Source organism: Patella vulgata, chromosome 2 (genome assembly GCF_932274485.2).
Source record: "Patella vulgata chromosome 2, xgPatVulg1.2, whole genome shotgun sequence".
Lineage (NCBI taxonomy): Eukaryota > Metazoa > Mollusca > Gastropoda > Patellidae > Patella > Patella vulgata.
The window spans coordinates 78,828,924-78,844,510 of record NC_065880.2 but is presented as its reverse complement, the minus strand read 5'-3'; the positions used below and the strand labels follow the sequence as shown (position 1 = coordinate 78,844,510).

General features: G+C 39.6%; 1 protein-coding gene across 2 annotated transcripts; it reads left to right on the top strand.

Moving 5' to 3' along the window:
• The first annotated feature begins 4,457 nt into the window (after positions 1-4,457).
• On the top strand, positions 4,458-15,263 carry LOC126811762 (high affinity choline transporter 1). Of its 2 annotated transcripts, none has more exons than XM_050537652.2 (8): positions 4,458-4,795; positions 7,605-7,712; positions 8,243-8,398; positions 9,633-9,781; positions 10,705-10,851; positions 12,403-12,532; positions 13,030-13,247; positions 14,292-15,263. In XM_050537652.2, exons 1-8 carry the CDS (start codon positions 4,633-4,635, stop codon positions 14,958-14,960), a joined length of 1,740 nt encoding a protein of 579 aa, XP_050393609.1. In that variant the 5' UTR covers positions 4,458-4,632; the 3' UTR covers positions 14,961-15,263. The 2 variants fall into 2 exon arrangements, with proteins under 2 accessions (XP_050393609.1, XP_055955040.1); XM_056099065.1 differs by having other exon boundaries at positions 8,243-8,409.
• The last annotated feature ends 324 nt before the right edge of the window (positions 15,264-15,587 follow it).

The following is a 15,587-nucleotide window of genomic DNA, read 5'->3' as shown; positions in this document are numbered from 1 at the left end:
GTAAACAATACTGTCCGGAACAATACTTTCACCTTTTTTAATACCTTAAATCACTGTCCAAAGTTTCAGGGAAGACACCAGATTAAACGAGGGGCTGTCATGTTGTTCTAATAAGACAGATTTGATTGAACGGGAAGAATAGACACACTCCCCCAAAAACACAAGTATAAGAAGTCAATCCAGCAATGACCAGAGAGGGATTTCTCGAGCCATTGCCTCAGGAATATGCTACCTCGTAGAACACTTTCGTACACACTAGAAAAGGGTGAGAGAACTACCGATATTTATTTTGGTTTTGCTGTAGTAACAACTGCTTGTTATTGACGTTACTCCTTTCTCTTTCATATTAATCAACAATGAACTAAAATTCATATTCATCTATTTTATATCGCTGTTAACAAGGCGCAGTCTATTTCAACTTATTTTCTTCATGTTATATTCTGTTGCTATTATATGTATTAGGACCATATATCACGTATTCCCGTGGGCTGGCTTATTTAATGTATGATCATAAGATTTTTAACATTTTACTTGAACAAAGAAACATGTAGTCCGAATTTAATTCTTTTGTTATTCAAGGAAGTCGATGTTCAAAATCTATTTTAAAAGGTGTTTTATTAAGGATGACATTAAGAGTAATGGTTAAACTAAAGCTATAAATATATCTGAGACGCAGATCCACCGAAAACAAGTACCACCAAACTATAGTCCTATGGTCCGGAAACTGACAATGACGTCATCTCAACCATCGTAACCATATCAAAAATCGAAGTCCGTCAATCGATCCACAGTTGTACAAGGAACAAGCATGTCAAGTTCCATGTCATGACTTTGCGGTGGGGGGTGGGGGGCTTTTGGAATTTTTCTGAAGAGCGTCGCCTTCAACAACAAGGACAACAACAACAACAACAACAAGATCAACAACAAGAAAAATAACACCATTATGAGTATCGCTTCCGGACTAAGAACATGTCCATAAATGAGTTTTATATATTCCCGAGACTACTTTACGAGATTACTTAATCTTACGATATAGAAAACACTATGGCGTAGTTATAACACATAGGCTAGATCTATTTGACAAGATCAATTGCATATTTCACTGTCCAGGCAAAGTTCCCCAGCTAACATTACACATGTTATCATAGAAATCAAACGTATCATAAGTGTTGAAGCCCATTACATTCTGACTATATGTTACATTATACACACAGAGAACTATCTTTGTTAAGAATAGGTCTATGTCCTGAATGGCCGCCTTTTTTTGGCCGCCATGTTAAAAAATTAGTACTAGTATACTCTTTTGTAATGCGGTTCTAAGCCGTTTTACACCCTTTTTACGCATAAAGACTTAAGTGTTTTCGACTAAAAATCGTCAATATAGGAAATTAAAGATATAATAAGTAAGATTTAGATAAAAGCCGGTCGTTTTTGTTACAATAGTTTAAAAATAGATAGAAAAATGAATATAATGAAAATTTTATTCAAATTACTTTATCCTCAGTGAAGTTATAAGTTTGGAAGATGTAGCGTGGATTGTTTATTATCGTAGCAAAAGTACTGGACACACGAGACTAAGTCTCGATTATCCATTTTATCGTCAAGTATTTAAATCTCTGCCATTCGATAGCCTAGGGAGTTGATTATAGGCCTGTCAGTTAATAAATGTCTAAATAATAGTTAATATAACATTTGAGGCCAAACTAATAATCTCTAATGAACAGATTTAGCTTTTACATAATGCTCCTTTAATTTAAAACTGGCTTCGTGTCAGTTCTCAAGCGGCGCTAATTGTAGATCAGACAGCGTATTTTTCGAAAGGCCCAGTTACATGCATAATTCAAAGATATGACAGTATGATAAGGAAATTAGGCCAGCTTCGAACAATTTTGTATTGTCACATTTATGTTTATTGTGTATGTACCCCAAGGTTAAGGATTGTCCACGCTTTGTCCAGCAATATCACTTAATATACTACTACCTGTCAACAAAGATCAAACACAGACTAAACCTTCTACAAACATAGACTATTAGGTCAAAGTTCAAAAGTTATTAAATTTAATCTATAGGTAAACGTTGTTCGAGTAGAGTCTTAACAAGAAGCTTCTTGAGTCTTTATAATAAAACCATAAAAGATGACATCCCGGTGGATTTGTGAGAAATGCCCAGTATAGACTGGACAAGTTTGACAACCTGAACGACGAGAACGCGCCATTGCAGTAATCCAAGAGGGCATAAAAACCATTGGAAACAGCTTTGCAACGAAAATGGAGTAGGACCTCGATCACCATGTCTAGGGCTAAGTGAAGATGACGCAATGACGGTTTTGAGTTTTTGCGCCCCCTATCAAATCATAATCATACGTGCAACCAGTGTCAAACGTATACTGTGGCTCTAAGATGTTACAAAATGACAATCGCATATATGTTTTATACAGGTTAATTTTTCTCGGAGCTGAGGAGAGAGAACCCCTCCAAATGATATAAATATTGGGTTTTTGTACACGTAGTCTTGTTTCTCATACGAAATCCGTATTCATCTAGCACCTGCACTATGACGTGTGTTGCTGACTTGATTTTTACCACTTGTACGTTTCACTGTAAAATAAAGTTGTTATGGTTCCTGTGGGTTGTTGATATAGACTTCCAATTTAAAATCATGTCAAAAATCACATTTCAGTTGCTTTATGTCTCGCTCGCTATTCCCATGCTAAGGGAGTGTGTGTGTGGGGGGGGGATAAATATCTATTTATTTATTTTTTTACGTCGACATGTTCGGTATTCGTGCCACATAGATGAATTGGTGTGTAATTATCGTTCAATGCGCGTAAACATAATTCAGTTATACCCCCGCCAGACCGGGGTGGCGTCCTTACTGTGCTGTTACGGCGACGAAAAATGGTCCCAGAGCGCGTCAAGATCGCGTATCGCCATAAGCGTAGCGGAAACGCTAGATATTGTGCTGTGGTCTCCATGGTCGCCGAGTCACGGCGCTTGTTTTGAGCATGTTCTTGCGGTCCTGGCTATTCCATTCAAACCTATGGTTCATAAACTGTCAATTTGGTCAAATTAATTATTTGTCATTGTGGTTATTTCCAGTTTATCAAACTGAATACAAAACTCGATATTATGCAAAGCTTCAAATGAACTGAGTATAAGTGAAAATATAGAATAGTATAATATTTGCATTTTTATCCCATTCTCCGGGCATTGCGGCGGGGTTTAGCGTGGGGGGGGGGGGGGGTATCACTATCGCAGTCGTTCTGTCCCGGGCAGAACACAAAATCTAGTCGTTATTTTTTGCTTCCATCAATCGCATACTGGAGTGGTGCCATTTCCTTTGTAGAATGTTGTGACAATATCTGTTTTTCTTTCTGCATAAAATTAGACTAAACTGAGCGTGGGCGTTGTTTCCGGAGCAGATAATCAAGATATTAGTCCTGTTTACGTCATTGGTTTTTCCTGAATAACACTCTAGTGTAGCGTTATTGATAGTACGATACAAAAATGATAGTGTTGTACTGATATAGTGACCACGTTCTGATAGATAGTCATGATGTATTTGGTCTTGACATGCTGCTATTTAAAAGAGCCAAATCGCTAATATTTGGGACCTAGAAATTGACACAAATGGGTTGCAACGCCTATAATGTAATATGAATGTATATAAACTGGTTTTACATTTAATAGTTTCTGTTTTAACTGTAATTTCTAATCAGTTATGTTCAGCGAAATACGCCAGAAGTCTCAATCGAATGACAATCCCTAGCGTCTGGTTATTCCAGTGTACACTGATAGTATTTATTGCGCATGCTCTCCAGATAAGAATATGCGGTCACCGTTTGACATGACTTGTGGAATATGTTCTGCCTCGTTCTTCGAGTCCCTTGTTACAAATGGCTACGGTGGCCTTTTAGTGCCATACCTTGATTTATACCTTTTCTTGACATGAGAAATCCCAGTGAAAACTATGATAATTAATAAAAAAAAAACATGAAAAACGTTTTCTCCGCCTTGTAAACCTATTCTCCGCGGTGTAAACCTTTTCTCTCTTCTCCGCTGAAATGCATTATGGTACACGATTCGTGTACCAATGGTAAAATGATTATTTTATCTTAAATATTGGATACCAAAAGCCCATTTTATCCCGGTAAGATCACAACATCAGTGTTGATTTAAATTGACCAATAATTTGGATGATATTGAGTTAGAGACTTGGCTACTTTATATATATTTTGGTTAATTTAAGCAATGCTTCTAGTTTCAAAGTTATAATTCACCCTTTTCTTCCTTCTTTCTTTCTATATACCCACGTTCATACAATCGAGGATACGTGTATCATAAAACAAATTCACCTGGTTCGCGAGAATGGATGCTGCAAAACAGAAAAGTTGTTTCCCGTTTACCGTCGTTGAATCATAATGTGTCTATATACAATACTCGGCAGGTAGCTCGCTTTATTTCTTGTGTAAAACACGACACAGCATGTAATGAGCACATTAACTAACTTCCTCTATAAGTCGGTATACCTTCTTTACATCACCCTCGTCGCCATAATCTTCAACACAGCGCTGTCAACAAGTTGCGTCACCTTCGTCGCCATAAGTCTCGACTAAAAGTATAATTAATTAAAATGGCTGTTAACATTCCTGGTTTGATCTCTGTGATTGTGTTTTATATGTTAATTCTTGGAATCGGAATCCTGGCGGCTAAAAAAGCCGTGCAATCAACAACTGCTGATGTTTTGGTGGCTGGAAGGAATATGGGACTTATCGTTTCCTTCTTTACAATGACAGGTAATTGTTTTTGTTTTTATTTAACTCAGCATTTGAATTCCGGATTGTTACAGTTATTTTTAATAGTTTCGTATTTCGTATCTGTATGACTTATTGAGGGGTTGGGTTGCCGAATGATCTAAGTTTTAGGGGTTGGGTTGCCGAATGATCTAAGTTTTAGGTGGCCGAATGATCTAAGTTTTAGGGGTTGGGTTGCCTAATGATCAAAGTTTTAGATGGCCGAATGGTCTAAGTTTTAGGGGTTGGGTTGCCGAATGATCAAAGTTTTAGGCGGCCGAATGGTCTAAGTTTGGTGATTTCAATCATGGGGTCTGTCATTGAATCAAGTGGCGTGGTTTCGAATCCCCGCTTGTACGTGACAAGGAGTATACAGGGGTCCACCCTCATCTGTGAACTTCGAAGAAAATTATTACCTTAGATCAAAATTCAGAAACACAAAGTGACAAATTTTAGTAGACTAGTACTTTAACTTTTTACTGAAACGTGTCGAAGTGATTGACATGTTCATTGGTAAAGTGGAAGCTACGGATGCTAAATGAGTAAGACGCTGGCTCACTAGCCAGGAGGTTGCGGGTTCGATCCCGGTGTTGGCCGAGAAAGTTCATCGGGTATCCCCTTGTCAGTGGTGCAGGACGGAGGGCCTGACAAAGACAGCTGTCTAGTCTTTCGAATGGGACGAAAACCCGAGGTCCCATGTACACATTGGCGTGCACGTAAAAGATCCCTGGCAGTTGGATCTAAACTCTTGGCTTGGACGTTATCAAAACAAATAAATAAAAAGCATCTAATTGACGTTATATAGCACACTTCGTTTTGAAAGTAAGTTTTAATGTAAGTTTATTTCGTTATGAACCACTAAATCTGTTCACGTCTGCGCATGTTATGAATAATAGATAATAACGTCTGCAAGACAATTACTGTTATATTCATTAGTCACATAATTTGCACTCGTGAATTTGGTAATTTATTAAAATCTGTTATCATTAAGCATGCGTTAGGGTTAGTGCTAAATGATAAGGCCAGCTCAATTTTTCGTCATCGGTCACGAGATGAAAACAGGGCTAACGCTAATCCCAACCCTAACTCTAACACTGGACCTAGCCCCAATGCTTACCCTAACCTACAATCTCGCCAACAATCACGTGCTCTAACCTTATTTACATCTCAGAGACCTTGATAAAAATTGAGCTGGCCTTAACAAATAGATTTAGCCATACGCTTCGAAAGGAATTAAATGGGCTTTACACGAACATTTGGCAGGTTTTTTTTACTTTCTACATTAGAGTGCAGTGCTGTGATTATTTGACAGGGGTAGTGGGGTTTTAATCTACTCTATTACTAATTCAAAAGTCTCAGTGTCAAGAGGAGCCACGGCGGCTAAGTGAGTAAGACGCTGGCTTAGTAGCCTGGACGTCGCGGGTTCTTTGTCGGTGTTGACCGAGAAAGTTTATCGGGATTTTCCGGCGTAGTTTCCCCTTGTCGAGAGTGCAGGACGGAGGGCCTGACAAGGGCAGGTGTCTAGTCGTTCGGATGGGACGAAAAACCTAGGTCCCGTGTACACATTGGAGGGCATGTAAAAGATCTCTTGGCAGCTGGAATTCGATATAAGAGTAGGCCATAGTTCCGCTATCTGCGCAACCCCCCCCCCCCCCAGTACTCTGTATGACATATGCCCCTTTACATTAGCCCAGTCGGAGCAGAACAGTGGGACGTTAAACCCCATTTCGTTTCATTTTTTCTCAGTGTATGTATACCGTTACATTTAAAGACTTTAAACCAACTTTCAGTCCCCAATATACTATCCAAAAATAGCTTTAATAAAGTTCAGTCGTTTCTTTTATACAAGTCGTGTGCGGTGACTTAGTGATCATGTGACATACAAACATACTACGTCTGCAGCAAGGTGTCAAAAAAACCCAAGAAAGTGAAATAGTTTAAAGGAGAGACATTTATATTTTGTATGTCTTAAAGTATAATATCCAAAATGTTCGTGTAGAATTTCTGGAGAATGCAGCAATATTTTTCAGCTCCGACATATATTCCTGATATTAAATATTATATCGTGATGAAATATAAGTCGGAGGGCCTGACAAGGACAGCTGTCTAGTCGTTCGGATGGGACGAAAAACCGAGGTCCCGTGTACACATTGGGGTGCACGTAAAAGACCCCTTGGCAGTTGGAATTCGATATAAGAGTAGGCCGTAGTGCCGCTGTCCGGGCAAAATTTCCCTCATAGCACACTATATGGCGTATGTCCGTCTTCATTAGCCCAGGTTAGGAGCAGAACAGTAGGACGTTAAACCCCATTTCATTTCATTTCATGAAATATAATAAACACTATGCTGAGCCTTATGGAGTATGATTTGTTTTGATTCTCTTATTGAAACAGTTCTGGATTAATTAATACAATTATGGTTCAAATTTCATTTCGCGAATTGCCATACGTATCATTCCCATGGTATTGCATCATATAGGGGTGTGATAAAGACAGAAATGGAGTTTAACGTCCTAATCCGACCGGACATACTCCATACAGTGTGCTATGAGGGAAATTTTGCCCGGACAGTCGCATTACGGCCTACTTTTATATCGAATTTCAATTGCCAATGTGTACGCAGGACCTCGGGTTTTCGTCCTACTCGAATGACAATACGCTGTCCTTTGCCAGGCCCTCTGTCTTGTACCACTGACAACAGGGGAACCACACCGTCATCTGTGTCGAACACGGGAGATCTATTCGAGATAGTTATTGTGTTTATCAAATTTTATATATATAAATACCTTTACTATAAATTTTCTATAATTCAGCAACCATTGTCGGCGGAGCCTATATTAATGGAACGGCCGAAATAATGGCGTCAAGTGGAATAGTTTGGACTCAAGGCCCAATAGGATATTGTATTGCTTTTTTTATTGGTGAGTTTTGTTTATCTTTCGTGTTTAACTGTCGACAACTGAAATCTGTATCGTCTGTCTGTGGGGCCAATCTCAGATATATTTCAGTTAATAAAACTGGTTAATTCCGTTAGAGTAACGGAATCTGCCGAGGTTTGCCGAGTGTCCTGGGACTATGCAGCTGTGGACACTTGTCCCAACTGGCTTCTTTGGGCTCCATCGCTGTGAGAATACATGAATATATTTTAAAACAACAGGGATTACTATTCTACACAACCGACCCTGGATTGTATTTGAAAATAAAAGAAGAGATACACGATAATGATGATGATGATGATGATGATACGAGCGAATATGCACGTCAAACAGCTGTGGAATCTGTATATGAATAAACGTGATTCAATGTGAAATATAGACTGTAGACGAATGTACGATACTTTCTATCGAAAATAATTGCGAGGACAAACGTCAACACGCCTTATAACGAAGTTACATTACTAAATTCAATTTGATAAATATCTGATTTTTTTTTTTTTTTTTTTTTTTTGCAGGTGGCAATGTATATGCTCCACGTATGAGACGAGCTGGATATGTGACCCTCTTTGACCCTTTCCAATTAAAACTGGGAGACAGAATCGGGGCATTAATGTGTATACCCCAGTTCTTGGGAGATTTGTTCTGGACAGCAGCCGTGTTAGCCGCCTTGGGTTCGTAAAGTGTAAATATACGTTGTATTATTCTAATACTCTATAGATAAGGCCATATAGATATGTTTATCAAGGTCTCATACAGGTCAGTCTAAATATAATTCCCATCGCATTTTGAATAGTAAGTACTCTATTAAACTACAGCTTTATCCACAGAATTAAACCGGGTTTTACTTATTAAGATAGATCAGGTTTCAGAAGATGTTAAAGATAACGCTTATTACCATATCATAAAGTTTATTGGCAGGTGGGAGTCGCGGTGGCTAAGTGGGTAAGACGCTGGTTCGCTAGCCAGGAGGCACCCCCCCTTGACCCCCGCTGGCTAAGGGCCTGGTATGCATTGAAGAGCACGAAAAAGACCCCTTGGCAGTTGGAATTCGATATAAGAGTAGGCCCGAGCAAAATGTATATTCATTAGCCCATTCAGATTAGAACAGTAGACCCCATTTCATTTTTATTGGCAGGTTATTGCCCTTGACTCCACTAAAGAATAACGTCACAAATAAATCGCTATCCTGTACACTTGTGGCTTTATATATCGTGAAAGATTTCAACATTTACCCTAGAAATAAAAAAAAACTTGACGTAAAATTATTTATTGATCGGTCATTATGTATTCGAATATAAAATGAAATAAATGAAATGAAATGGAGTTTAACGTCCTACTGTTCTGGGCGAATGAAAAGGGATATACGCCATACAGTGTGCTATGGGGAAAATTTTGCCCGGATAGCGACACTACGTCCTACTCTTATATCGAATTCCAACTGTCAAGGTTTTTTTACTTGCACTGTACCAAGCCTTCCCTCCTTCACAACTAACAATGGGGAACCACACAGGAAAATCCCGATGACCTTTCTCGATCAACACTGGGATCGAACATGGGACCTCCAGGTGATGGAGCTAACGTCTTAGCCAACGTGGTTACCTGTTCCAATATAAAGTCAATAAAAACTTTTGAAACGTGTAATGAGAAGCGGCATCAGGAATGGTAAAAAGTTATTGAGTAACTGCTGTCATTTCAGAACATCATTTCTCGATTGGGTTTTAAATAGGGAAACGAGTGGGGACACAAATTTAGTAAAAGTAACAACATAAGACATTTAGTTCCGAAGTTAATACGCTCTTTTTTTAAAAGTATTATAGCTAATCCATTGATCTGAGATTGTTAATATATGTACTCCTCTCCCGTGTTACAAGAATTATATATAATAAGATGCTGTTTGTTTTCCAGGTTCAACAGTATCTATTATATTAGATATAGATGAAACTATATCTATTATAAGTTCAGCATGTATAGCTATATTCTATACATTACTGGGTGGATTATGGTCTGTAGCATATACTGATGTTGTACAACTTCTATGTATCGCCGTCGGACTTGTACGTAAATTATAATACATACTCTGTATCGCCGTAAGACTTGTACGTAAATTCTAATGCATCCTTTGTGTATCATCGTCGAACTTGTACGTAACTTATATCACAAATACGCTGACAACATGAATACTGTCTCTACGTGTGTTATAAAATGTAAATATCATATGTTGATATTCTTTCGTATTCGTAGTCATTTTAATTAATGACATCTGGTAAGGATGATATCTAATCCCAATGTTATTTGAATGTATATAGGACCACAACATCTCAAATACTTTGACAATCTGTGTAACCGTTGGACTTGTACGTAAATATCATATACTCTAACAATCTATATAGCCATTGGTCGTGTACGTAAATTATATCGCAAATACATTTACTCTATATCCATTTTGATTAAAACACAGATTCTATTTAGTTTTGTTTTTTATAGTTCAAAATTTCGTTTTACTTGTCTTTACTACACTAGGATCTGGAAGAGTTGTAATATAACCCGCGTTTTAGATGATGTGTGGGATTAGCTAATGAAACGGTCTGTTACGGCAAGTTTTTGGCGTGAGGTGCACGGAACTGTGGGTATCCTACTAGAAACATCAACGCTGATTGGTTAATCAAATATCTGATGTCATAGGGCCAAAAGCCGCTCGTATGACCCCTGACGCGACCTCCCACTACAACTGGTCAGATCTTTAAGTAGTAGAGGCCATCGAAATTATAAATAAACGAAACGAAATATAGATCTGTATGCAGCCACTGGACTCAGACAGCCTACTGTTACAGTTTAATTGGGAATATTGTTATTGGGAGGTTGGTGGGGGGGGGGGGGGGCACGAGCTAGCTCATCATTCGCCCCCTCCCCCAGTTTCTTTTATCATTATGTTGCTGTATTTTATATCTGTAATACACATTTTGTCTTCCATTTAAAGCTTGTATCTGTTCCGTTTGCCATGACACATCCATCTGTAGATTTTAGTAGAATTGAATCAACTTGGCAAGGTACGGTGGAAACCACGGGTATCGGATCATTTATTGATATTTATGGTATTCTTCTCTTAGGTGGAATCCCATGGCAGGTAAGTTTTTAATCCTTGATACTACCCTATTACTTGGACCAGATGTACTTACTTGTCGAACCCGGTTAAACCCAGGAGAATTACCCCATTACAGCGCATGTACGTGTCTTCCTGGGTAAGCAGATTCGTTACCCGTACGTTACCCTGGCGTGGTGACGACATGGTGACGCAGCGTAACACCTACACGATATGTACGTAAGATGACACAGCCATAATTGCGACGCTGCAAGTGGTTTGGGCCGTCAGTTGCAACGCAAACATGTCACAAGTACTGCGAGAGCGCATGTACCACATCTCACAACACTGCGTTACTCTTAGAAATATTTCTATGGCGTTCGCTATCCTGGAGGTCGCGTGTTCGATCCCTGCTTTGGCCGAGAAAGTTCATCGGGATTTTCCGACATGGTTTCCCCTTGTCAATGGTGCAGGGCGGAGGACCTGACAAAGACAGCTGTCTAGTCGTTCGGATGGGACGAAAAACCGAGGTCCCGTGTATACATTGGCCTGCACGTAAAAGATCCCTTGCCAGTTGGAATTCGATATAAGAGTGTGCCATAATGCTGCTGCTCGGGCAAAATTGCCCTCATTGCCAGTCTTCATTAGCCCAGTATAGGAGCAGAACAGTAGAACGTTAAACCTCATTTCATTTCATTTCATTTCATTTCATTTTGGTTGTTTTCGTTATCCCCGTGACCCCGGTGCGTTTCTGTTTAAATCAACTATACTATGCTATTTATTATTTATTGGTCAGCATAGTACTTTAGATTGATATTATTGTTTTTAGATAATATATTGGCTATTTTTATGTGAAACAGATAAGATAACAAGCTGTCCATTTCTCGGACACAGTTTTAATTCTGGGCTAATTAGGTTTTAACAACAAACAACAATACTTTATTTCGTATCTTGTTGGTGTGAGAGAGAAAGAAATGGAGTTTAACCTCCACTCGACTCACAGTAGGTCGTTTCGGGACTACCATATATATAGTTCAATTATATTGTGATGATTCGTATGCGCATAGAAGTTTTTAATAGACGGAGGGAACATGAGGACCACGAGATTAGACAGACCACCCTATACTTCTGCGGGGAATCGAAACCACACCACTTGATTCAATGACAGACCTTATGCTCTAAAGCGCACGCGGTAAACGATTTGGCCAACAATTTGGCCACCCACCCACACTCCCTTCACTGGAGGGGGTTGGATGGCCGAATGGTTAGCGCATGAGGTCTATCATTGAGTCAACTGGCGTGGTTTCGATCCCCGGTTGTACGTGACAAGGAGTAGGGTCGCCTGCCCAACCTCGTGGGTTTTTTACGGGTCCTCCGGTTTCCTCCCACTGCTAAAGAACCCTACGCGCAAGCGAATTATTGAAATAAAATTGGACTATGTGTTGGTCCCTTCACTGGATATTTCAAAATGTTTCGAATTGACGAAATATCAGGCCAAGATAATCCAAACTAACTGTTGAAGACAATTAATTAACTTAGTTCGTATCATTATTTTGTAATTCGTCAATTAACAAGATATTAATTCGGTTATTTCAGGTATATTTTCAGAGAGTTCTAGCTTGTAAAACACCAGAAAGAGCCCGCCTAGCATCGACTGTAGCAAGTGCAGCTTGTTTTCTATTTGCTATCCCCGCTGTTTTGATGGGAGCAACAGGGGCTGCAGCAGGTACTATATCTGAGACATAAAATATTGTTATTGTATACATGTAAAATTTTCCGTATTGCTACAACCGGTCTCTCTTTGCATACGCCCACGTGGTGAAATGTTATTGGGTTTAACGGCCTACTTTTCTGCTCCAACCCGGCGAATGAAGATATCCATACGCCAGTTAGGGGGGTATTTTGGGGAATACTTACTCTAACCCCAACCACTGACAAGGAGAGGCAGTGCCGGAAATTTCCGAGGTATTTTATCGACCAAGACCGATCCCGGGATTTCCAGGTTAGCGAGCAGCCAGCGCTTTACTCAATGCGAAAATTGTTTGATGAAACTAGGGGAGATATTACAAACTTCGGATAATACACTCCTTCAGATACCTTTTGTGTAACTTGTCCTCACGTGGTTACCTCCCTTCTTTTATTACCACGTATATAGCACATTAATTTTATTTTTGACTCCAAATCAAAGAGTTCTATCCATATGAAGCCATGTTGTATTTCCAGACTGGAGTCAGACCGCTTATAATGGAACTATACCAATACCTGCAGATAAGATGAGTTATATCTTACCGTTAGTTTTACAATATCTCTGTCCTCTACCTGTCGCCATTATAGGGATGGGCGCTATAGCAGCAGCTGTCATGTCGTCTGCGGACTCCATCATTTTGTCAACTGCATCTGTGTTTTCCAAAAATATCTACCTTCAGATGTTCAGACCTACGGTAAGTAATCGCATAAAGTAGAATAACAAATTGATGCTTAAATTGTTTGAGCGGCATTTAGTTGATAAAGACGAGAGAGCCCTCGTCGAAATGTCGCCAGAAATAAATCTTCCAATTAACTTGTATTGTGTCATGTGTTAAATTGACGCTTGTTATTGTACTCTGAAACCAATTCTGTGCCGGGATAGCTAGCTCAGCGAGTAATCCATGCGGTTCGTGGTTCAATCCCGGTGTTGGTTGAGAAAGTTCCCCGCTATCAGGGCACAATTTCCCTCATAGCACACTGTGTGACGTGCGCCCGTCTTTATTAGCACAGTTGGTTCATAAAACAATAGGGCGTTAAACCCAATTTTATTTCATTATTTTGTCATTTGGCAACATTAAATATATAATCCCTTTTCCCCATGCCCTTGTTGGCGTTCCTTACGGTAAAGCACAGCCCCGCTTATCTTGCCAATGAAGTGCAGGGAGATTTTGGTGGCATTTTACATCAACACTGTGGACCTTGCCATGAACCACCTAGACTCCACATGCTTTTATAACTCAATGTCCATCTTAACAAACTTCAGGGTTATTCCGCTTTGTTACTAAATCTTGTCAGTACCTTAGAAATGGAATGAAATGGGTTTAACATCCTACTGTTCTGCTCCTACTGGGCTAAGGAAGACGGGTATATGCCATGCAGTGTGCTGTGAGGAAAATTTTGCCCGGACAGCGGCGTTATGACCTACCCTTATATCGAATTCCAACTGCCAAGGGATCTTTTACATGCATACCAATGTGTACACGGTACCTAGTTTGTCCTTCCCATCCGAACGACTATACGTTGTTCCGTGACAGGCCCTCGCCACTGACAAGGAGGAACCACGCCTGAAAATCCCGTTGAACTTTCTCGACCACGGAAATGTTAATCATTGAGGTGTTCGTCCGTCTTCATTATCCCAGTTGGTGCAGAAAAGTAGGGCGTTAAGGGCGTTAAACCCCATTTCATATGTTGGACATCACTGTTTTTATGCACATTCATATTTGTGTCATTTTTTGCAGGCATCTGATAAAGAAACTATCTGGGTTGTCCGTATAGCTGTTATCTGTGCTGGAGCCCTTGCCTGTCTTATAGCCATTGGAGCTGAAACAGTTTATGGCTTGTACGTCATGTGTTCAGATCTTATGTACGTCATTCTCTTCCCACAATTCACCTGTGTGTTATTTATAGAAGTTACCAATGGATACGGATGTCTGGTCGGATATTTCATAAGTGTAACATTAAGGATACTAGGTGGAGAACCCCTCATCGGTCTTCCTGTTTTTTTAAAGTTTCCTTTCTATTCTGAAAAACATGGACAGAATTTTCCATTTCGTACTTTAACAGTGATACTAAGTTTTATAGCCATTATTTGTGTATCAAAACTTACTGATTTTGTATTTACGGAGAAGTATATATCCCAGAAATGGGATAAATTAGGCTGTTCTGATCCAGAATATAGGAAAAGACTCCAAAAACGAGAGGCAGAGACACAGCAGCAAGAGCTGATGGCAGCAAGAGACAAACGAGAAACAGCAAAACAGCAGCAAGAGCTGATGGAAGCAAGATTCAAACAAGAAACAGCAAGACAGCAGCAAGAGCTAATGGAAGCAAGGGCCTTAAAAGAAAATCACGCAGCAGATCCGTTGCCGCTTGACGATTCTAATGAAATGCTATCATCGCATCTATAATGTCCTTACTAGTATTGCAGTTGAGGAATTTGACGTTTTGAAATTTGAGCGCTCAATTTAGTTCATATTAAATAATAAGCAGAAGTGTTTTGAAATACTCAAAGTGCTCACATCATTTGAAAGTTAAAGGGGAAGCATTGTCCAAATGGCTGAAGAATCTCTCAGAATCTCTCTTTCATTTTATTTTAGTTTTTATACGTTTGTTTTAGTGTAACATATATATTGTAATGTGTGTGGTTTAATGTAAATGAAATTATGATGTAAACCCCTTCTGGGGGTGGGTGAGGGGGGCCGAGGGGAGGGGGGATCACTGAACATATTTTGTATTTGTCGCACAATGTTGTCAAAACAGGATATATTAAAATAATCTGTTAAATATTGTAACTTCCTGCTGAAATCGCCCCTTAAAGGTCGTACATACCCAGGAGTATTTGTAAGCTGCCACACGATTCCTTAAACCTAGTTCACAACCCGTCGCACGAGTCGTAAGGTTTGGTAACTCACAGAGCGGCTGCAAAAAAACAGCTGAAAGTTTTGTAAATGGCACGGACACAGTACTTATCGCACACAGGCTGTACGTCTGACTTATTCAAAGCGTGCGTTGTATCATAAGGTCTGTCATTGAGT

Coding starts and splice junctions, on each gene's coding strand:
- LOC126811762 (XM_050537652.2), top strand. CDS start 4,633: ATGGCTGTTAACATTCCTGGTTTGATCTCTGTGATTGTGTTTTATATG. Junction 7,713..8,242: donor TTGTATTGCTTTTTTTATTG/GTGAGTTTTGTT, acceptor TTTTTTTTGCAG/GTGGCAATGTATATGCTCCA. Junction 8,399..9,632: donor AGCCGTGTTAGCCGCCTTGG/GTTCGTAAAGTG, acceptor TTTGTTTTCCAG/GTTCAACAGTATCTATTATA.